The following is a 24737-nucleotide window of genomic DNA, read 5'->3' on the forward strand; positions in this document are numbered from 1 at the left end:
TTTAGTATATTTCTTATGCTGTACGTAATATCCCTGTGACTTACTCATCTTATAATTGGAAATTTGTACTAACATGTACACCTACTTCACTCAACTCCTCTGTACTTTGATACCTGATAGTTTATTATCTGTATCAAAAGAACCACGCCTTAAAAATCGAAACTGAAAATACTTATAACGTGTGAGTAATTCATCATTGGAGATACCACATTTGGTATTCCAACAGGGTTTTTGTTTGTTTGTTTTTGTGTTTCTTCCGGTGCAAAAAGGTGATTTTATTAAAGTTAGGGGGTCAGGACCCAGGGGCAGAAAAAGCTTCAGGAACAGTGGTTACTTTCAAAGAAAATCTCCATACGAGCAACAATTTCTTGTGTGCCTTTTCCTTCTCTTTACCTTCCCTCCCTTTCCCTTTTCTTTTCCGTCTTCTCCTTTTCTGTGTGTGTGTGTGTGTTTTGGGGGGGAGGGGGTTGCTTTTGGTTTTTACAACCAAGCTGTTGATCACTTCGGAATAAGGCAGCCCCAGCGGGCGACCTCGGCGGCTTCTGGCGACGCTCCTTCCGCCCTCGGCCCCAGCGAGGTTTCCGGAAAGGCCGCCCGCGCTGGGCCCGGGAGCCGCGTCGCAGGGGAGAGGCGGGTGAGTGGACGCTCTCTTCCCCCCATCCCTGCTCCTAGAGAGGCCCTGAGTGGGGAGGGAGGCGGGTCTCGGGGCCGCAAGATGGGGGGCAGCGCCCGGCAGGGATCCAACGGGTCTCCACGGTGACACAGCCGCCGGGGTGGGTGAGGGGCGGGAGTGAAGCGGGCCGCGTCCGTCTGTCCACCGCCAGCCCCTCCCCCGCTCTAGCCTCTGACCCTGTCTTCTTAGTGTGGTTTGCTTAATTTTGGAAATTGAAACTTAAAATGGTTGGTGTTTCCCCACTGTTCCTGTAAGTCTCTCCCGAGGTAGTTCTTAGGGGAAATTTGATTCCTTAAGATTTACTCTCCTTGGCAGGTGCAGGGCTGGGCAGTTGTGCCTCACTTTTTGGAATATGCAAGGGTTTTCTGGAAAGAGATATCCGGAGGAGAATACGCTGTTTTTCTGTCTCTAGAACATGCATGAGTTTTGTTTTGTTTTGTTCTGCTTTAAACTATATATGTGTGCCACCTTTGTATTAAAAACCACTTCCTTTCTTCCTTCCCCTCCTTTCCTGTCATTTGCTGCCAGGCTGCATATGTAAGGATTCCATTCTATCAGGCCTGGCACAAAGTGATATGAGTATATTGGGAAAATAGGTGATAGGTGGATGGTGATGATTTGCATTGTTTTTTCATTCGCTGTGGTAAGAATGACCATAGACTTAGTGGCTTAAAACCCACACATTTATTATCTTAAAAGTCTATAGACTAGAAGTCCAACCTGGATCCCACTGGGCTACAATCAAGGTGTCTGCAGTGTTGCTTTCCTTTCTGGAGGCTTCTGGGATAAATCTGTTTTATTGTGGGTTTTGTTGTTGCTGTTTGTTTGTTTCCCCAGTTTCCGTATGCTGCCTACCTTCCTTGGCTTAGTGATATTCTTTCTCCATCTTTAAAGGCAGCAACACTGCATCTCTCTGAACATTACATTATCCTGTTGTCACATCGCACTCTGACTCTGTTCTTCGGCTTTTCTCTTTTNTCTCCCTTTCCCCCACTATTTCCCCCCTTCCTCTCCCCCATGTTCCTCAGTTAAGTTCCTCCTAATCCTCCTATACGTGCAAACATATGATACTTGTTTTCTCTTTTACTCTTAAGGGCCCTGATGATTTGTATTGGTCCCATGGATGATCCAGGATGGTTTTCATATTTTAAAGTCAGCTGATTAGCGACCTTAGTTCAATCTACAACCTTAATTGTAATCTGACATATTCATAGATTCTAGGGATTAGGCATGGGAAACTGGGTCATTGTTTTGCCTACCATCTGAAGGTATAAAAGGAAGTCTCTTACTATACACCCCACTCAAGCAATAAGGGAGGGTATCCAGACACTAAATGTATCAAAAAAAGTTCTGGGAGTTTTTAGTAGACCATTGATACGAGTTAAATATTTGAGAGTCTTTATTGCAAACTCTTAAGAATATTGATTTAAAGAAAAGCAATCAGATGTTGCCATTTTTGCTTTCCAGAAATATAATAAGAGAACTTCACATGCATGAGCAGAACAAATACTAGTTAAGATACCACACGATTCTGTAAATATTGAGTGTTTTCAGGGTGTATGCTTATATTGTGCTCTGAATCGATGCACTGAGAAGTGGACATGGCCCTTTGCCTCAAGGTCATAACCATCTAGTTATGAAAATGACACAGGCACACAAATAATTAAAGCTCTCCAAAAGAGATAAAAGACGGAGAAGTAATTGTCCTTTAGGGGAATCAGAAAAGTCTTTAAAAACTTGGGGGAAATTTGGGATGGACCTTGAAGAACAGTAGAATTTCATTAATGTTGAGAGTAGAGGAAGGACATGACATATTGAGGGACAGGAGGGAAAGGAGGGACCCTGGGAGTGTTCAGTGTGGTTAGGGTACTTAGTCTAGAAGTTGTCTGAATAAGACTAGAAAGTAAGTTTTGGTTAGATTGTGTAAGACCTTGGATGACTGTTGAGTGTCATTAAAAGGATTCTGCAGTTGGTGCAATAGGGAGCTACTGATATATTTTGAAACCATCTCATACAGAAAAGTTACAAGTACAATACAGACAACCTTAGTTTTTCCTGAATTATTTGAGAATAAGATTCTGACTTCAAGACCCATTGCTCTGGAATTCTTGAATATATATTTCCTACAAAAAAGATATTCTCCAGAATTAAATTCAGTGATCAAAATCAGATTAGTATTGATACATTACTGCCATCAAATCCTTGGATCCAATTCACATTTTGACAGTTGTGCTAATAATATCCTGTGTTGCAAAAGGGCCCAATTCAGAGACCTGTATTGCGTTTAGTTGTGATGTCCCTTTAGTCTCCTTCTGTCTGGAAGAGTTTCTCAGCCTTTCATTGGCTTTCATGAACTTAACACTTTTGAAGAAAACGGGCCAGTTTATCTAATGTTTCTTCATGCTGAGTTTCAGATTATGTATCTTTGGCAGGAATATCATAGAAGTCATGCTGTGTTCTAAGTGCACCCTATCAGATGGCAGATGATTTTGGCTTATCTCATTATTTACTTTGATTATTTTATTATGATGGCATCTGCCTGGCTTCTTCAATATAAAGCTACTTTTTCCCCTTTGAAATTAATATGTTGTGTGGAAGTATTTTGAAATTAGAAGTAATTTGAAATTTCACCAGAAATTTATGTGTGTATGAATATCAGTATGCACTCATAGATTTTTAATTTACTCAGTGGACATTTTCTTTTTAATGTTTTATTTATTTCTAGGAGAGAGAGAGACAGCGTGAGCAGGGGAGGGTCAGAGAGAGAGGGAGTCACAGACTCTGAAACAGGCTCCAGGCTCTGAGCTGGCAGTCAGCACAGAGCCCGACGCGGGGCTCGAACCCACGAACCGTGAGATCATGACCTAAGCGAAAGTTGGACGCTTAACCGACTAAGCCACCTAGGTGCCCCAGTGGACATTTTTTTATACTTAATTTATAATGACACTCAATGTCGTTATTTATTTTTATGTTTAACTTATTCCCAGATTTGGCCAGTGAGAACCTCCTCAAGCTGGATTTCATGTCTTTTGGACATGGCCTCATCATTCTTTGAGCGCTTCTTTGCTTTCTGGTGCCATTAGGTGCTTATTTTGTATTTTCATGTTCCTGTCCTGGAATCAACCATTTCTCTGAAAATCCCTGGTTCCGTGTAGTGGAGGATGGAATCAGAAACCAAATTCTGTGCTAGGCTAGGTGTACTCATTGCTGTTGTCTTTTCTTCCCGGCCCTCTCAGCAGGCAGAGCTAGGGAATATATATACGGACAGATATGTACAGCATGTATATATATCTCTGTATCTTTCTGTCATTCTGCCTATTGGAAATCATGAGATTACACTTATATCTCCAGTTCTAATCCATAGCATTCATTCTAGTTTTCTGTCTTTCTATATTTATAATTACCTTTCCTGGCAATGAAAAACCTGACTCCTTTTATCTTCTGTGTATTTACTTACTTGAAAAATCTCCTTTATATATGTTTGATTGTTGGAAGCTCCAGGCTTATCTTGTGTATTTCTTGTCCCCTAGGTAGAATCAGCCATTGGTCCAAGGAGCCCTGGTTCTGTTTATTGGAGAACAGAGGAGAAATCAAGATCCAGGTGCTACATGATCCTCTCTGTTTTTGGACACTGCTAGTGTTCACACTGTTTTTTGTTGTTGTTGTTGTTGTTGTTGTTGTTGTTGTTGCCAGTCTTCTATTTTATTTAATTAATTAATTTACTTTTAAATGTTTATTTATTTATTTTTAGAGAGAGGGAGCAGGGGAGGGGCAAAGAGAGAGGGAAAGAGAATCCCAGGCAGGCTCCCTGTTAGGGCAGAGCCTGATGTGAGGCTCAAACTCATGAATGATGAGATTATGACATGAGCGGATATCAAGAGTGGGATGCTCAACTGAGTGGGCCACCCAGGTGCCCCAATATCCTGTTTTATTTTTAAGGAGGGATAAATGTTTTTCCTGTTTCTTCTACAGGAATAGTGAGAATTTGGCTCTTGAAATTTTAGAGGGTTATATCACAAATTAGTTTTTAATATGCTTTTAAAGCAATAAAAATAGTTGTGATATTCCTTGTCTCAGTTTTGATCTGAGACCTCCATCTTAGTAAATTCATGTGCAAGCAAAAGTTGTTTACTTTTTTTTGTGCCATGGATTCCTTGCCAATCTGATAAAGCCTATAGGCCTTTAAATATTTTTAAGTATAAAATAATATATATGGAATCACAAAAGAAACCAATTATATTGAAACATTATGAAAACATTATAAAGGCAAGTTTTTGATATAGTAATAGATATATCATGATATTACAGCATATCACAATACCTAGTAATGAGTTTAATAGCTACCATACTCTTGAAGCAAGGTTAAACACAAACAGTATTTCAGGACTTCTGCAACAATTAACGATATTTGATGAAAGTATTTCTGTCCTCATGGTGACTTTTGCCCAGGTGCTACAAATACTGTGTGCCTTGTTGCCTTATGTTCATATCTGAAAAGATATGTTTCAGTCAGAGGTTGTTAGAAGTAAAGATGTAATTTTTTTCCTATTCAGGTGTATGGACTGGGGAGGATTTGTGAAAACTCCAGATGAGAATTTCTGTACATGCAGAGGAAGGGTGTTTGGGGACATTCTACTCCATTTACATTTGGGGAATACAATAGGAAGAATTAGATAAATCAAAACCTTTGAAAAGACCAAAGTAGCAGTCTTTTAATATGAGGCACCATGTTATGATTAAGATGTGAACCTCAAAGGAATGTTAATACCTATTATTTTCTTTTTTTCTTTTTTAAATTTCAGACATGTCTTTTTTTCCTTTTAAGTTTATTTCTTTGTTTTTTAGAGAGAGATAGATTTAGCACACTCATGAGCAGGGGAGGAGCAGAGATAGAGATAGAGAGAGAAAAAGAGCTGTAGCCTAGAGCCTGATGCAGAGTTAGGCCCATGACTATGAGATCATGACCTGAGCCAAAATCAAGAGTCGGGTGCTTAACTGACTGAGCCACTGAGGGGCCCCTGTTATTTTCTCTTATTGTGTTGAAAAACAAAGGAGTTCTAAATTTTTTTTTAACGTTTTATCTATTTCTGAGAGAGAGAAAGAGAGACAGAGATACAGAATCTGAAGCAGGCTCCAGGCTCTGAGCTAGCTGTTAGCACAGAGCCCAACGCAGGGCTCCAACCCACGACTCATGAGGTCATGACCTGAGCCAAAGTCGGACGTTCAACCGACTGAACTACCCAGGCACCCCAGAAGACAAAGGATTTCTAGAACCCTTTTATGTATGCATAGGTATGAAAGTTATTTGAAATATAGGCATTGTTCAAAATATAAGCCACATGATAATAAAAACTTTGATGGTAGGGAAAAAATAGAGCAAAGGTATATTTCTTCTTCTGTAAAAAAATAAAAGTTATTTCTTCTTGCATTTGTGTATATGTACAATTCTTAAAATATTTACTTTTTGTAATAATTAGGAATCATGGCAGATGATGGAGATAACAAAAACCAAGTTCACGAGGAGCTTTGGTTAGATGAAGAATTTATGAAAGATGAACAAAGAGAGGTAAAAATTACTGGGTACTATTAACAATTAATATATATCTGTTAGTTTTGCAGTGAGGCATGTTTTGTATGTTTTGGTCCAATATCACTTTGAATTTTTATTTCCATTATTCAAACCTTACAAAAAGAATCATCTTTCTGTTCTTTCTCTTACAAGGCTTATAACATTAGCTGTTTTTTCACTCCCTCCCTCCTTTTTTTGATTTGAGAAGTTAAGAGCTTAGTTAGCAATCATCTGATCAGATCCATCAGGAGATGGAGGCTCAGGTAGCTTAAGCCGCTTAACCAGGGCCATATGTCTGGTATGTCAAGGCAGCTGCACTGTGGGAATCATAGCAAAACATTTTTAAAATTGCTGTTGAGTAACATATGTCCACAATTACAGTGCAATTTAAAAGTCATATTGTTGTCACAAATAACCAGGCAAGGAGTTGATACATAGTGAAGTGAGATTCAGATCTGGGTCTCAATCCTTGCCCTACTATAAAAACGTCCATGACCTTGGTCTAGTGTGAAAGGTAGTTTCCTTGTTTGCATAATGGAGATACTACTACTTGTCAGTGGTAGGAGAATTGTTAGGCGATGATGATGTCTTTCTTTGCCTTTATCACGGTGATAGAAATTTAGTTTCTTTAATTTGTTTAGAAAAATGAAGTCAGGGGCTGTTTAATTTTTTGGTGCTATTTGATATTTTTTAGAGATTAATTGATAAAATTGCAAAGGAAAATATCCAGTTAAAGAAAGAGATCCAAAGTCTTGAGGCTAAGTTACAAGAGACCACCAGAAACTCCCAGGTACCTCTTTAATTATTTTGTATATCACATTTCTAATGGACAGCATTTTTCAGGAAAAACTATTCAGTTACACAGAATTGTAAACACGGTAGTCATTGATGGCATCATTGTTTGTAATAACCCCAAACTGAAAACAAGTCAAGCATCCCTTGCCACTAGATTGAATTATTACTCTGGGGTGTATTCACACAATGGAATACCATACAGCAATGAGAACAAACTGACCACAGCTATATGTAGCCACATGGATGAATTTCAGAAACACGATGTTGAGCCAGAAAACATAAAAGAGGATATACCATATGCTTCCATTTATTTTTATTTTTTAATTAAACTTTTAAAAATGTTGTTTACTCATTTTTGAGAGACAGAGAGAGACAGAGCATAAGTGGGGGAGGGCCTGAGAGAGAGGGAGACACTGAATCCAAAGCAAGCTTCAGGCTCTGAGCTGTCAGCACAGATCCTAACGTGGGGCTCAAACTCACAAACTGCGAGATCATGACCTGAACTGAAGTCAGATGCTTAACCGATGGAACCACCCAGGTGCCCCCATATGCTTTCATATTCATTCATTCATTTATTTATTTGAATATAATTTATTGTCAGATTGGTTTCCATTATGCTTCCATTTAAATAAAGCATGACAGCAGAATGTTAAAAGTTAGCATCCTCGTTACCCTTGGATGCAGGTAGACACTGGAAGGGAACCCAAGGGGGCTTCTGGGGTCATGTTCTGTTTACTGATCTAGGTGCTGGTCACATGCATGTGATCTCTTTGTAAAATTTCATCTGGCTGTACATTTCTGATAATATGCTTTTTTTATATTTATGTGTATGTTTTTAAATTTTTATTTATTTATATATGGTAATGCAAAACAAAAAAGTGATGGTCATTATCAGTCACTTTTGGATCAAATTCTTGGTCTTCTCATTAAGTTCTTTTTTTGTTCTCATCTAAGTAACGTAAATGAATTTCGCAGTTAAAAATAATTGGACGTATATCTTCACTATTTACATCCTCTCCTAAATTTTACTATATTTGAATTAGATGTAACTTTCACCCCTTTTCNCGGACGCTTAACCGACTAAGCCACCCAGGCGCCCCCATACTGTTCCTTTAAACAGTTAAAATGCTTAATGCATTGTCATATGTTGTTTCTGAAATGGGGGATAGGATATTGAATACCAGGAAGTGGAGTTTCCCATGTTTATGGGACTTGTAGGACACAGTTACAATTCTAGTTACTTCTCAGACTAAAGATGGAATCAGTTAGTCCTGTAACTCAAAGGATCTTGGGAACCCAGTCAGCTCAGTTGATCCAGTTTACAGATAACTGAAACTATGGTCCAAAGAGCATGCATGAGTTACTCTTGGCCAAGTGTGCCCAAGACCAGAGTCAGGCACTTTCATTCCAGACAGCTGTCGACTTTTCTCACATTATTGAGAAACATTCTGCCTTTTCTCAAATACTGCCAATTGTTTTGAAATTGGACTTATAGAAATCAGAAATTCTACTGAAGTTACATGTGAAGATACAGAACAAATGTGAGGTTAGGTCAAATAACTCATTGGATATTTCTAATCCCTTTGCAATAACACACACATTTTCTTTCAGCATGTAATATAATCATGGGAAATAGGAATGCAGACAATAGATTCATTCGTGCATTTATGTATAGTTGTATATGTCTGTTAATCCCAATGATTTTAAACAGGTAAGTATAACCACTTAACTTTACCCTTCAGATTATGAATCTTGATAGTGTCCCTTCACATTTCTATAAATCTAAGTTTCATAATGGTTAAAAAGTTGATGGGCAGACGTTGGGGAAGGGGGAATTTAAATTTGACAAATGTTAAATCATATAACTGGAGAGTCTTTGTTTTTGGATGAAATTATGTGGGTTTGCTATTAAAATAAACTTAGTATATATGCAACTTGAATTTACACCACTTTGTAATGAGAATAAATGTACTGTCAAATGATACCCTTGTAGGATACCCTATTATTAGTATAGTTGTTTAAGAGGTACTTGTCCACAGGAATGATGTAGGCGTTAGAATCGAACACCATCCAATATTGGCTAGTTTAAACATTGATTAGAAAAAGTGAGAGATTATATACTTATAATTGCATCTGGGAAATAATATTAAAGAATCAGCATCTGATTACTTTACTGAGTACTTACCTGGGAAGAAGTAATTACTAAAGATATTACTTAAGACCACATGTAGTGTTCTGTGGGGTTCTGAAATCAGTGGAGAATGAATTATTGAATGATCAAATCACATTATCAGAGGAAGGGCTTAAGTTATTTCTTGCCTTGATTTTAATCAAACATTTCTGTTTAAATTAGATTAAAGTGGATATTCCAGAAACAGAGATGAAATTCACATCCTTAGAGAATCCTCAGAATGACAGCCAGTTTTTAAACATCTCTTGTTCATTTCAAGTGAGCTCTCAAGTTCTTTATGAGCTACAGAAAGGACAAGCACTTATCACCTTTGAAAAAGAAGAAGGTATGAGTAATGTTCAAAAATTTGGTCATGTTACTTTTAGAAAGCACAGGGACTTTTCAAAGAGCTTTCGTGGATATTTGGCTATTGCTTTACAATTTTAATATTTGTCATTTCATCTCATCTCCGAGTAACACCTTGGGGCAGGTAGGATTATCCCTATTTTTTGATGACAATACTCAGACATTAAGAGCCTTGAGCATGATAACTCGTTCCAAACATGGTGATTCTGGACTCAAACCCAGGTGTTGTGATGTCCAGTACCAGTGTGTTTCTATGCCATCTGCTACCTCCAAATTATACTAGTTAGAATTTTTTTTTGAGAGAGAGAGAGAGAGAGAGAGAGGCAGAGGGAGAGAGAATTCCAAGCACGCTGCACTCTCAGTAAGGAGCCTGACACAGGCTCGATTTCACGACCCTGGGATCATGATCTGAGCTGAAATTGGGTCGGGCGCCCAGCCAACTAAGCCACCCAGGTGCTCCCCCCCTTTTTAAATGGTAATAATGTTTTAAGGTAGTAGAGCTCTACACAGTTCTCAGAGTTCTTAAAGACATCTCATTTTATACTCACTTGACTCTATGAGAGCAACATGATTGGAGAGTTACTATTTACATCTTATAACCAAGAAAACACATTCTCAGGTGTTTCAGTGGTTGACCTAGGGGCACATGACCGGTGAATAGAAAGAGCCCAAGAGTCTGAGGTTTAGGAATGGGACTTGATGTTTGCTAAGTCTGCCATGCTGTAGGTCTCTATTCTCCTTAGTGAGGAGAATCTGGCTTTGTGTGCCAGATTTGCCCATTTCTAGAAGTGTGATTTTGGTTGGGTTCTTTCTAAATCTCAGATTTTTATTTTAGGCTTAGTGGTAGAACCTATTTCATGAGGTTGTGTTGAGTATTAAATGAGAAATGTTGATAAAATACTTAGCATGGTATCTGACACTTAATAAGCGTTTCATAAACATTAGCTGTCATTACTGCTACTTGTTAGGAATTTTCCAGATAAGGAAACTAAAACTTAAGGCAGATAAAGAACTTGCTCAAGGGTCATACAGTTAAAAATTGCAAAGCTGAGAGCCAAGCCCTGAGTACCCATGTCCTTTCTCCTGGACAGCAGTCCTTGGAGCAAGCCACTATGCTGGGCCTTTGTTCTTATATCTGTCACATTATGGGGTGCAACCAGCTGGTCTTAAAGCCCTTGTGGTGCTCAGATTCTGAGTATCTATGGTTATAACTTGTGTGTCCTTATACCTGGTCCATCACCATAGCCTGAAAATAAATATTAAAAGGGAAGACATTCTAGCAGGTTAGCATAGGCACATACTGTTGGTTTACCATGGGTCCACCCTGGGTCTACGCCTACAGCTGAGGGTACCAGGACCCCTGTGTTGGCAGTTGGCAATGGTAATGGGGATATAATAAAAGAGAGAAGTGAGGATTTGGGAGGCAGGGATTCTGTGCAGGAATTACCTGGAAGTGCTGGGAATAGGGCTCTCTTCAGAAACAGCTGCATCGCATTTCCACTCTTGGCCTGGCTCTGAGGTCTTGCTCTCCTGGGACAACTTTGGGCTCATACACAATTAAACAGGAGTTGGCTTTTGATAGTCAGAGTCACAGAAGTAGAAACGCAAGTGGTCCCTCTCAGCTGTGTCAGATCACCAGATGTTGGAGGTTTGGGCCAGGGGTGTGGAAGGGAAAGCACATCATCTAAGTATTACTTCATTAACATTTTCTGTTACTATTGCCCGTTGTCATTAACAAGAACATAAGTTGTAATTCAAGTTATCCAGTCACATCTTAGTACAATGAGTGTGAATTCCCACAAGGCAACGCCCTGCCTTTTAGCCGGTTTTTCTCTTCCTTCATCTGTGGAGTGTATGCTGCCTGGTTGTCATAAACACATATGAGATTTATAGGACTGGGAGTGGGCATCTCTTATCTTTGTGACAATTAGAGTAAGCAGCTCTGTATCAACAGTTGAAGTATTACAAACTCTCATGTCATTTGATTTAAAATAAATACCCACTCACATGCATTTTAAACTAAAATATAGTTGCTGTCTGGAGTTTTAATTTTTGGCATAATTATATTACCGATCCTCTCCCATTTGCACAAATAAATTAGATTTGATAGTTTTGTGATTGGTATAGGCTTTCATCTTTTTAATGAATGATCTCAAGGGCATTTTAGCAAAAGTAAAATTCCTCATTAGATAAGGCAAAAAAAATTCATACCTTGATATTCAAGCCCATGTGGTCTTTAATATGTAAACCTTATGAAAGACAAAGATGAGTATTTATTTCTTTGGTTTTTGACATATTAAAGAGGAGTGACAAATGATAAATAGGATGGTCAGAATGGCACTGACACAAAAGGTTTTCCGGCTTACTTAACGTGGAAGAAGTTTCTGGCTGTGCCTCAAGGCACTGAGGGAATTCTCTAGTCATTCTGTCAACAGTGGAGAGGAAGGGTGTGTGGCTGTGATGAAACAGCATGAATTTCTAAAGAATCACCAGGCTTATCTTTTAAGAGCTGAATCTAGAACTCGATGAGATTTTCTACATTACAATTTGTTTCCAGTTTTACTGAGAAATAATTGACATTCACCACTAAGTTTAAGGTGTACAGCATGATGCTTTGATTTACATGTACTGTGAAGTGATGACCACAATAGATGCAGCCAACATCCATCTTCTTGTTTATGTGCAATAAAAAGAATTCCTATAGATACAACAAAAAGAAAAACAAAGGGAAGAAACATTTGTTTGCTTGTAATGAGAACACTTAGGCTCTACTCTCTTAACACCTTTTCTGTATATTGTACAGCAGTGTTACCTGTAGTCACCATGTTGTACATTGGCTACTCATTTATCTTATAGCTGCAAGTTTGTACCTTCTGACTACTTTGTAATTTTTGCTGGTGTATTTTGACATTAATATATTTATTTGCCACTTTGGTGGCAAGACCATTATCCCTTAGAAGTCCTAAGAAATTTTTAAAAAATTAGATCCTTTATTTTATTTTTTAATTTTTTAAATGTTTTCTTTAATTTTTGAGAGAAAGAGAGACAGAATGAGCAGGGGAGGGGCAGAGAGAGAGAGAGAGGGAGACACAGAATCTGAAGCAGGCTCCAGGCTCTGAGTTGTCAGCACAGAGCCGGACGTGGGGCTTGAACTCGTGAACTGCCAGATCATGACCTGAGCCAAAGTGGATGTTCAACTGACTGAGCCACCCAGGGGCCCCTAGATCCTTTAAAATTAAAGAAAATTTAAAATATTTAGGATAATTTGTTCTTAAAAGTGAAAAAAATGTATTGAAATATTGGAAATTAATACTCCCGAATTGTTTTTCAGTTGCCCAAAATGTCATCAGAATGGGGAAACATCATGTGCTGATCGAGGATGTAGATGTGGAGGTTATGGCCAAACCGGTTCCATTAAATCCGGGAGTCAGATTCCAGGTAATATGGTGATCAAAAAGCTTTTTAGAATTCTCTTATGTGAACACCTTTCTCATCCAGATTTCTGAATATCAAACGATTTCCCAGGCTCATGTAGAAGTGTCTAAGGTGAAGATCAATGTTACTGAAATTCCTGATGAATTGCCTGAAGATCAGATGAGAGACAAGCTAGAACTGAGCTTTTCTAAGTCCCGAAACGGAGGTGGAGAAGTGCTGTGCGTGCAGTATGATAAGCAGTCCCAGAGTGCTGTGATCACATTTTTGGAAACTGGAGGTATTCACACATTTAAGAATTTAAAAAATACTCTACTGTTTATATTTATGTTCTGCCATTTCTTTTTTTTAAAGTTCATTCATTTTTGAGAGATGGAAAGAGACAGAGCATGAGGCGGGGAGGGCAGCGAGAGAGGGAGACAAAAGAATCTGAAGCAGGCTCCAGGCTCTGAGCTGTCAGCACAGAGCCTGATGTGGGGCTTGAACCCACAGACCACAAGATCATGACCTGAGCTGAAGTCAGATACTTAACCAACTGAGCCATCCAGGCGCTCCTAAGTTCTGCCATTTCTGAAAGTATTACTTTGCTACTTCTTCTGTTTTGAATTTATTGGGTAGAATAATACTAGATTTTTTAAAAAAACTTTTTAAAATGGTGGAGTCCTTTTCAGGACTTCCGTGAATGCTACTGAGAATAATTTTCATACAACAACTACATCAATCTTAATGCATTCTCAGCACATGCCAGGAAGGAGCCAGATGTTCTATGCATGTGTCTCCTCTGGTCCACAGCACAACTCTGGAGACAGGTGTTGTACCCATTTTATTGATGAGGAAACTGAGTCCTAGGGAGGGTACTAATGGACCCAAAATCACAGTGAGTATGTGACAGAGAAATTTAGAAATACATATGTATAAACTGTCACTTCCTGTCCCACCTATTACAATGGACAGTGGTTTCTTAGCTGGAGGGAATAGATTCCAGGAAAGGCAAGACATGAATGGAAAGAACACTTAGACATCTGTTCCCTTTTTAGGTAGATATGGATTTTTTACCAAATCATCTGTGAGAGGGTTTACATTCTCATGATTAAAAATACACAGTTTGGGGTGTCTGACTTCGGCTCAGGTCATAGCCTTACAGTTTGTGGGTTCAAGCCCCTCAGTGCGCTCTGTGCTGACACTACAGAGCCTGGAGCCTGCTTCAGGTTCTGTGTCTCCCTCTTTCTCTACCCTATCTCCCCCTCAAAAAATAAACATAAAAAATTTTTTAAAAATACACGATTCTACAGGAGCTGCTTTTGTTAATATGTTCAAGTGATTTTCAATGTAAAAATATCTTGCTCTAGTTAATCCAATTCTTAGGGTTTCTCCTGGGTTGGCACATAAGAAAAGAAGTCCAGCTATACAATTTACAAAACATTGACTGATTGCTTTTTCATAACAAAGTAATACATGTTTTGTAAAGAAACCCGATAATAAAGAAGAGAAGGGGCTCCTGGCTGGCTCAGTTGATGCACCATGCGACTCTTGATCTTGGGGTTGTGGGTTCGAGCCCCACATTGAGTGTAGACATTACTTAAAAAAAAATAAAATGTTAAAAAAAAAAAGAGTTAATTTAGTAAAAATGGAGACATTTCCTTAAACTTGTCTTTCTCCTACTATTTAGTTATTTATGGTTACTTAGGTGTCTTTCTAGATCTTTCTGGAAATCCTGGATCATATGGTGATTCTGTGTTTAATGTTTTGAGATCACACACTATTTTCTGCAGTGGCTCTACCATTTCATATTCCTACCAGCACTGGACCAGGGTTTCAATTTTTCCACATCCTTGTCAGCAGGGGCCTGCACCGTAGTGTCCATCCAGCATGCACTGGTGAGAGGGGAAAAAGCACAGTGATGGGACACTTAAGAACTGTTTATGTTAAACTTTATGCAGTCTGAAACATTATCTTTTTCCCCCTCTAGGAGAAAAATGCTGCTCAAAAAAAAATCTGATTATTCTTTGTGTTGGAGAAAATTGGTGAATGTTTGTTATTTGCTTTCACTTTCTAGATAAGAATCAAATCCCTCCCCTCTGTTGGTTAACATCATTATATGGGCTTACTGAAAAATATCATATATTAGTTACAGGATAACTAAGTAATTTATATAACTAAGTAATATATATAAAAGTAATTTTATATATTGTAGTAATACAGTAATTATATATGTGTGTATACATATATTATAAAATATATATACAGTATTCTTTTTTTTAAAGTTTACTTATTTATTTTGAGAGAGAGAGAGAGGGCATGCACAAGCAGGGGAGGGACAGAGAGGGAAAGAGAGAGAATCCCACACAGGGCTCAAACTCATGAACCGTGAGATCATGATTGGAGCTGAAATCAAGTGTTGGACGCTTATCCAACTGAGCCACCTAGGTGTGCCTATGTACAGTACTCTAATCATAGTTTTCAATTATACTTCTTGAGAAACTGGGAAACTCACAGTCTTGTTAGGATGGGTGGGCTATTTTTTGCAGATAGTTGTTGCATTTTATATATATCAAAGTAGATCTGTGCGGACATTGCTGGCACCCCTATGATTTCAAAATTATGTACTATGAAGTCTTTATTTTTATTTTTATTTTTTTATTTTATTTTTTTAGTGTTTATGTATTTTTTGAGAGACAGAGATAGAGTGTGAGTAGGGGAGATACAGACAGAGGGGGAGAAACAAAATCTGAAGCAGGCTCCAAGCTGTCAGCACAGAGCCTGACATGGGGCTCGAACCCACAAGCTGTGAGATCATGACCTGAGCCAAAGTCAGCTGCTTTAACTGATTGAGCCACCCAGGCACTGCATGTACTACAAAGTCTTTAAAGTGGACTGTTGAATTTTTTGTAGAATTTTTAAAAATGTAATTACTCAATTCATTATTTACCATAATGTTCCATTTGAAGAAAGTTTTAACTTTGGTTAAAAATATTTATGATATAAAAAAGAAAATAATTAAAAAATATCTACTTCTAGTTGCTGACAAGATTTTGAAAAAGAAAGAATATCCGCTTTGTATAAATCAGAAGTGCTATAAGGTTATTGTTTCTCCATACATAGAAACAGACTTGAAAAATTATCAGGTAAAGTCATCTCTTTTCTTTCATATTGAGAACTTCTTGCTTAACCCTACCCCACAAGAAATAAAGAAAAAGCTGTGTCTGTTGCTGTTTGAAACTTATTAGTGAGCAACATCAAAATAGTTTCTTCAGATATCCTTGGTGCAAAATTAGTGTGTCTTTTTAAAAAATAGTTTAGTGTGGAACTATACCTTATTTAATTTATTATACTCTTTTTAAAAACTGAAAGTACTCAGATAATGGCATAATATTTTCGTATGTGGAGACATAGCTACAATTTCTTTCACGTGTCTACTGTTATTGAGCATTAAAAATAACTCTTCCTGCTTATTTTCTCTGAGCTCATTATCTTTACCCCAGACCTACTCCTTTTTTCTGTTCCTTCTCAGGTGCTAAATGGCACCTCTACATAGTCCACCAGCCTGAAAGCTACAACTCATGCTTAATTCTTCATTTCGCTTCACCTCCAACATTCATTTGGTCATTCAGTCTTGTTACTGCTACCTCTGACTACCTCTCTCACTATGGTCCTTCTGTCCGTAGATATGCCCTTCTTTCCTTCATTTATCCTAATGCCACCCGAGTTATCTTTCTGAAACTCAGATCCGACTTCTATGTTCTCTTGCTTGAAAAGCCTTCCTGAGGCGTCTTGTCGGTTAAGGTCCAAAATATTAAGCAGAGCTTATACATAGAAAGTTTCTCAATTCAAAGCTCTTAGAAAAGTTTCTATTTATCTTTTGTATTTTCCTTCTTAGGCATTTTCAGGAATATCTAAGAGGACAGTGCTTCTCACTGGAATGGAAAATCTTCAGATGGTGGATGAAGAAATTTTAGAGGATTTAGTTAACATTTACTTTCAACGGGAGACGAATGGAGGCGGAGAAGTAGAAGTGGTCAAATGTTGTCTGGGTCAGCCTTGCATAGCATACTTTGAAGACTAGAGGCATGGAATTAGATGAGTATTTGAGCTTCTGAGCCCAAAGCACTATCAATGTGTGACAAAAATGAATATCCCTTTCCTTTAAAAAATGTAAACTTTAATTCTTTAAAAAAAATTTTCTTAGATGTTTACTTTTGAGAGACAGAGACAGAGCATGAGCCGGGGAGGGGCAGAGAGAGAGGGAGACACAGAATCAGAAATGGGCTCCAGGCTCTGAGCTGTCAGCACAGAGCCTGACACAGGTCCCAAACCCACGAACTGTGAGATCATGACCTGAGCCAAAGTCGGACACTCAACCGACTGAGTCACCCAGGCGCCCTGAAAACTTTAATTCATTAGTGTCCATTTATTCTTAGATATAAAATATATTTCCATGTTTTTGAATTCTTCTTTGTTTCAAACTTTGCTACGTGCTTGCAAATGCAATAAATGCACTGTATTAAAAACAATTTTGTTTGTTCGTAAATGTTGTGGCTGGGTCCTGTGTCCATTGAAACCAGTAAGTGACACAGTTGTCCCCCTGCTGCGTTAGCTCATTCTATCATGGGCGTGTGGGCCAATTCTCTTTTGGCCCCAGGTCCACTGATATGCAGACTTCACTCAACATTTCCCAAAGAAATGTTACTTTCAGCTGTTTGTGATTTCTGTAAACTTTGAATTTCAAGGGACCTCAAGGGTGATCATTTCCCACTTTCCCACTGTATAGCATTTTTCTCCACAGCCCCAAAGATATTTTTCAGAGCTGAGTGTGGTCTTTGTATTTAAAATTTTCTTCTCCCAGAGTGCCAGTGTCTCCCCTGCTTCTTTCTAAGATGCTTTCTCCAAATAGAACTTGTAAAGGCCCTAATTGTCTTTCCTTTACACTTATAATGGGAAGAATAAGCTTAAGGAAATGACATCCTAAGAATAAAGGGAAAGTAAATGCAAAGCTAGTGGCTCCTCACTGGTCATGTTGAATGCTGGGGGTGCCTGAAGATGCAAGCACATACCTGCTGTTTAGGGGCTTACATTTCAGTTTGAGAGAGACCCAGTTCCTTAGCATCCCACTGTTTTTAAGTTGTAAAAACAGTAAAATGCAAGGTTTCTATTCAGAGAAGGTAAAATCTTTTTGGTAAAGAACATGGGAACAGCTTTTATCCTAATATGGTATGTTTCATAAGGAGCCAATGGCAGAAGTAAGTTCATATTACAATGCTGGCAGAAATGAAATGCTTACTTAAACTTACCTAATGCTGCCTGCCATCTAAAGTAAAGGAAAAGGGCACCTGGGTGGCTGAGCCGGTTAAGCACCTTATTCCAAATTTCAGCTCAGGTCATCATTTCATGATTTGTGAGTTTGAGCCCTGGAACAGGCTTTGTGCTGACGGTGTGGAGCCTGCTTGGGATCATCTCTCCCTCTTTCTGCCCCTCCCTGTGGTCACACTCTCTCTCCTTCTCTCTCAAAATAAATAAACTTAAAGAAGTACTCATTGCTTTCACATTTCCTTTTAGGTTGGGAGATGGTGCCTAAAAACTGGGAGATTTATAATAAATCTTTATATTCACTGTTTTAGGGGAAAAATCTCTCATATATCAGCTATTCTTTGGGAACAGTAAGATTATTTCAGGTTCCTCAAAATATTAAGAAAAATTTGAAGAACCTTATTTAATTTTGATTGGCCCAAAATGTGTCATTTTTAGCCTGTGGCAGACTGCCAATGAGAAATAATTTTTTTCCTAATATTTAAGGAATGGTCACTTGTGTTTCTTTTGGGAGCATTTTTTCAGCAGCAAAATAGATAATTTCATTCAATTCTAAATATTCAAAAATTTTTGATAAATGTTTTTGATAAATGTTACTTACTGTAGAAAATCAGACTTTTCCACTGGGCTCCTTTCACCAATTCCACCCTTGTGTGATCAATCTGGCCAGATCTCAAGCATCGACTCTCCCGCCTATTTCTAGACTTTGAGAGATTTTACAGGAAGAAAGTTTCCTTTGAGAATTGGCCAAAAGATACCATATCAACTATTGCACATTAAGTTAGGAAGCCTTAGATTGTCTAGGATGAGATAGCTCTACTTAATGTGTGAAAACACACTGTCGGCATATAAGTGAGGAAAGATAATATGTGAAATCAAAAGTCCGTCTTTCCCTTTGTAGATTTATCAGTTAGGATAGCTTACGTTATGTTGTATTAACAACCTCCCAAATCTCTGAGTCCTAGTGAAACTAAAGGTTAATTCTCATTCATGGTGAATGTCCAACAGAGGTTGGTAGGGGAATCTTTTTGTCCTAATCACACAAGGCCCCATCTTGAGACACATTTCCTGAATCATGGAGGTGGAGAAAAATGAAGTCTGTGGAGTCTTGAACCAGCAATTAAATGCTGTAATTTAGAAGTGCTGATGTCATTTTGTCTCACATCTCATTGGCCAGAAATAGTCATATGACCTCTTGAAACAGAGACTAGAAAATTGTATCTTGTAAAAATGGGGAGAACCAGATATAGTTGAGCCAAAGTACCAATGAATGTAGTTTTTCCTGTCATAGTGAGCATCAGTATTTGTTATTTTTGTTTGTTTGTTTTTAATTGTTTTTCAATATTTATTTCTGAGAGAGAAAGAGAGATTGCATGACCAGGGAGGGGCAGAAAGAGAGGGAGACACAGAATCTGAAGTAGGCTTCAGGCTCTGGGCTGTTAGCACAGAGCCCAATGTGGAGCTTAAACTCTCGAATTGCAAGATCATGACTTGAGCCTAAGTCCGATGCCCAACGGACTGAGCCACCCAGATGCCCCGATCATCAATACTTGAATATTTTTTCATATACAAAATACACTCACACCAAAAAGTTGCACTAAGTCATAGCATCAAACTCAAAAGTGCATGAACTCTAGGTGGTATGTGGTAGTTTTTATAACAAGTCTGAATGTTACTGCTCTATATCTGGAGACCTCCCTGGTATCCAGTAGCGGAACTGGAACAAGATGACTGCAGTAAACTCTCCCATGTTGAGAAAGGGATAAATAGGACACATATGGTGGCGTCTATGCCAAAGCCATTCTGAAATCTCGCCGAGTAGGTAAATACTCCGTACCCCCTGGATGTGGAATTTTGATTAGGCTGTGATTCCACTCTGGAAATTCTTCTCTTACTCATTGTCCACATTGCTTCTGGACATTCTTCTTTTTCCATTATATTCCTTTACCATATCTAGAATATATCCTTGTTGGAAGCTGAAAAGCTTACTTACTCTGTACACTATGATCAATGTGATCAATGTTTGGGACCAAAGTTTTTAAAGTTTTGAACCATTACAGTCCCTTTTCTCTGGCTGGTGGCTAGTTGGCTGGTATAATTTAAAAACTTAATAGGCTTCTTAATCTATTTTATTTGGGTCAGCTTCCATGTGTTAATAGCCACACTCACAGCTTTTTCTAGACTTAACTTCTTAGAGTTGCTGTAATTCTCTGCTCTCTTCCCTCTTCTTTTATCTCCCTATCTTTACTTAATGGTAGGTATCAGGCCCCTTTTAGTTTCTTTTCCCTGAGCTAGATTGTCTAGTTGAAAGGGTTTATTGAATTCAGCAACCTTAATTGTTTGTTAGTTATTGTTACTGTTATTTGGAGGGGTCTTAATCTGTTTAGAGATCCAAAGCTTGATTTGATCTTTGATTTGAGCCTCCCAATAAAGCAGAGTTATAATCAGCCTTTGTTACTCAAAGATATTATCATTTGGACATGAAAAATATTGTTCCTTCCAATCCTACAAGTTCCTATATTTCTGGACTTTGCCTATTCCCTTTCATTCTGGCATTCAAACTGGCTGGTTCTTTTCTAAGCCCATTTCTTTTTCATACTTTGTCAAATACACTCAATAGTAACAGACATATGCTACTAATTTTGCTTTTCACACCCTTTTTTAAAAAACAAACGACAAGCTAATTAGGTGCATTATCTGCCTTTCAAGCTATCACATGTGACAGTTTCACCAAATGTTTTCCCACTATCTAATATGGATCACCATCCTTTTAAACTCTGATAATTATATTCTAATTATGTGACAATTGTCCCCTAAATCAAAGCCATGTATTTTAGATGGTGCTGTGGATTGTCTCCCCCTCCCTCCTTTGGCTAAAGCCAAAGGAATACTCCACTTTAGAATACCAGTTCTGTATCAATCAGGATAGATTACATGATACTCATGTGCCAGATTATCTTTAAGTTTCAGAGACCAAAGCACCAAATTTTTACTCCTTGCTTATGCTACATGTTTATGATGGGTCAACAAAAAGAATGTTCATGGTAAACACTCAGAGACCCAAGCCAACAGCAACCACTATTATTGCTGGATGTCACGCCAGAGGAAAAGAGCTTTGAAGGGTCTTGAAGTGGTAATTAAATTCTTGGTCCAGAATGTCCCTTTCATTCACAACCAGAACTAAGTATATGGTCCCATCCAACTGTAAAGGAGCTTGGATGTACGATCCTATCATATACTTGGAAGGCAGAAAGCCAAAACTGTACAGCAAATGGCATTAATGATATCTGGTTGGTATTGAAAAAAAAAAAAAAAGATGCTCATTCTTGAAAGAAACACAAAGTATAATAAAGATAATAAAAATTGTCAAAAATTCACACCTACATAATGATAATATTTTTATGTCCTCCTTTCCAATTTTTTCCCCAACCATATATCACATTTTTTAAAGGTTAAAATTTTTTTTTAATGTTTATTTATTTTTGAGAAAGGGAGAGAGACAGAGTGTGATCTGGGGAGAGGCAGAGGGAGAGACACAGAATCTGAAGCAGGCTTCAGGCTCTGAGCTGTCAGCACAGAGCCCCATGCAGGGCTTGAACCCACGAGCTGTGAGATCATGACCGGAGCCAAAGTCAGATGCTCAACCGACTGAGACACTCAGGCACCCCTATCACATTTTATTTTGTGAACGTACCCTATTTCTAGGGTTACCATTTCCCTGTTGTAGGATATTAAGATTGTTTCTAGTTTTTCATGTTTATAATTGCTATGATGTATATAAATCCTTTTATATCTTATAAATCTTTTTCTGATTCTATTTTAAGGTGATAATTACTAGGTTCATAGGGTGAAGGATATAAGTTCTTTTAAGGATCTTGATGTGTATGGCTCTAACTGCTTTCAAGAAAGGCAGGCACTGGTCCATACTTTTATTAAAAGTGTAATAAGGACTATTTCATTGCTCCCGTTCAGCACTGAAATCGTGGTTTTCTTTTTATGCTATTTTTAGAAATCCTCACAACGTATGCCACATCTTTGAAATTAGATAATTGACAAGAAAGAGGTGAAATAATGGTAATGTGTTTTGTTTTTGTTTTTTGGTATCACAAATTAAAAATATCCAGGAAAATGGTCAACCAATTTGTTTTTACTTAAGCTATGATTCAGAGAAAAGTACAGTGAGATGGAAGGCCCCATAACTGGGGCTGTAAGGGATTAAAATATTTTTTTGGATGCAATTTCAATAATAAGCTGCTAGAATTATTTTGGCCACATTTGGAGTCAGGCTTCCTCAAGGATTGTTTGGCACTTTAGGGGAGGAAAAAGTTTTCCTCAATGCTGCTAGAGTCCCTGGCTAGATCTGGAAATTAAACTGACAAAGCCAGATTCACCGGAGAAAAGCACAGAAATGTATTTAATATAAATTTTATGTGATATGGGAGTCTTTATAAGGAGATGAAGACCCAAGGAAATGATTAAACCTGAGTATTTTTATGCTAAAGTTCATGAAGTGTATAAAGTCACAATAGGTTGAAGAGGATCGGACCAAGAGTGTTGGCTAAGTGTAGTAAACAAGGCCTGTTCGTTCAAATTCCTTTCCATGTCCCTTTGTCTCTGAGGGTAAGGATACTCCTTGCTTCTGGATATAGGGAGGAATGCAGTTTATGTAAACCACATGGGGGTTTTGTTTTCTGCTTCAGGGGAACATCAGAAAATCCTTCTTGCTCATGTCACTCCTCTTGTTCTTTCAGTTTGAAATATTCAGTAGGCCAAGGTGCCATATTTTGGGGTAGCATTTTCCTGAACCCTGTCAACACGTACAGGTTGGCATATTTGGAACATGAAAGGTTAAGGGTCATTCTAAGTCAGGTTCCATGGCACACCTGGGTAGACCTGCATTCTTTTTTTTTTTTTTAATTTTTTTAATGTTTTATTTATTTCTAGGAGAGAGAGAGAGAGAGAGACAGCGTGAGCAGGGGAGGGGCAGAGAGAGAGGGAGTCACAGACTGAAACAGGCTCCAGGCTCTGAGCTGGCAGTCAGCACAGAGCCTGACGCGGGGCTCGAACCGACGAACCGCAAGATCATGACCTAAGCGAAAGTCGGACGCTTAACCGACTAAGCCACCCAGGCGCCCCCCTGCATTCTTGACTCTAATCCTGGATCTCTCATTATTACCTGGAGAGGGCCCCAACTTGGATCATGGTGCTTATATCCATTTACAATTGATTTTCATTTCCACCTTCGGCCTAAGGTATCCCTTTTCTTTCTTTCTTCATATGTTTTTCTTTTCTGCTTAAACAGAATTACACAATATGTGACCTTCTGGGTCTGTTTTTTTTCATTTAGCATGACGTCTTTGAGCTTCATCTTCATATCATGTATTAGTATTTCGTTCCTTTTTATTCCTGAGTAGTATTACATTGTATATACTGTGTTTTGTTTATCCTTTAAGCAATTGATGGTTATATAGGTTATTTCTACTGCTGGGCTATGATGAATAATTGTTGTTATGAACAATTGCAGTCTAAGTTTGGACGTCTGTTTTCATTTCTCTTGGGTAGTTATCTAGAAGTGAAATTTCTTGGTCATAGGTTAAATTTATGCTTAACTTTTTAAGAAACTGCTAAACTGTTTTAAAGGATGGCTGTAACATTTTACTTTTCCACCTACAAGGTAAGAGAGTTCTCATTTCTCCACATTCTTGACAACATGTTATTATTTGTCTTTTTGATGACAGCCATTTTAGTCAGTATGGAGTGGTATCTCCATACTGTGGATTTGTATTTCTTTAGTGACTAATGATGTTCACTATATTTTCATGTTCATATTATCCATTCATGCATCTTCTTTGAAAAAATGTCTATTCAATTTTTTGTCCATTTTTTAATTGGGCTGTCTTCTTATTTTTGCATTGTAAGAGTTCTTTGTAAATACAAATCTTTTATTAGATGTGTAATCTGCAAAAATTTTTGTGGTGTTCTTGTATTCTTGTGGGATAAATTAGAGGATATTAGGTGATAGTAGTGAAAAAAAACCTCAGTGACTTAAAACATCAAAGTATTATTTCTCACATAAATTTTGTTACGGGTCCAGGCAACTCTCTAGTGCAACTATGTTCTGCGTATTGGCTCGGTGATGCACATTTCCTTCAATACATTCTTCTGTGAGTGCAAAGGCCAAGAAGATAGCATTGGAGACTCTTGTACTGGCAATGCAATGCTTCCATCCAAATATGAGACATGTCAGTTCTCCTCACTTTTATTGACTGAATGAATGATATGACCATGCCTAAATCAAAGGGTGAGGAAGGGCAATCCCTTCAGGTACCTGAATTGAGAACAAGCACATTGGTGAGCAGTACTATGGCTACTATGTGGGAGGAGACAAATGAGAAAAAATAAACAAATATATGAAGATATTTTTAGAA

General features: G+C 38.1%; 1 protein-coding gene across 3 annotated transcripts; it reads left to right on the top strand.

Annotated features, from left to right (window-relative positions):
- Positions 1-554: 554 nt before the first annotated feature.
- NMI (N-myc and STAT interactor) lies at positions 555-17516 on the top strand. 3 transcript variants are annotated; one of them, XM_077767776.1, is made up of 9 exons: positions 555-634; positions 4204-4274; positions 6151-6239; positions 6937-7032; positions 9391-9553; positions 12905-13011; positions 13099-13285; positions 16024-16130; positions 16883-17516. In XM_077767776.1, the coding sequence occupies exons 3-9, from the start codon at positions 6156-6158 to the stop codon at positions 17066-17068; spliced, it is 930 nt and encodes a 309-aa protein (XP_077623902.1). In that variant the 5' UTR covers positions 555-634; positions 4204-4274; positions 6151-6155; the 3' UTR covers positions 17069-17516. The 3 variants fall into 3 exon arrangements, with proteins under 3 accessions (XP_077623902.1, XP_077623904.1, XP_077623903.1); XM_077767778.1 differs by having other exon boundaries at positions 601-634; positions 4208-4274; XM_077767777.1 differs by lacking the exon at positions 555-634 and adding an exon at positions 757-773.
- The last annotated feature ends 7221 nt before the right edge of the window (positions 17517-24737 follow it).

This window comes from Crocuta crocuta, unplaced genomic scaffold (assembly GCF_008692635.1).
Source record: "Crocuta crocuta isolate KB4526 unplaced genomic scaffold, BGI_CrCroc_1.0 scaffold154, whole genome shotgun sequence".
Classification (NCBI taxonomy): domain Eukaryota; kingdom Metazoa; phylum Chordata; class Mammalia; order Carnivora; family Hyaenidae; genus Crocuta; species Crocuta crocuta.

Bases quoted from the DNA above. Each gene is read 5' to 3' on its own strand.
- NMI (XM_077767776.1), top strand. From the start codon at position 6,156: ATGGCAGATGATGGAGATAACAAAAACCAAGTTCACGAGGAGCTTTGG. The intron at 6,240-6,936 runs GTAAAAATTACT...GATATTTTTTAG, and splicing joins TGAAAGATGAACAAAGAGAG to AGATTAATTGATAAAATTGC. The intron at 13,286-16,023 runs GTATTCACACAT...ATCTACTTCTAG, and splicing joins CACATTTTTGGAAACTGGAG to TTGCTGACAAGATTTTGAAA.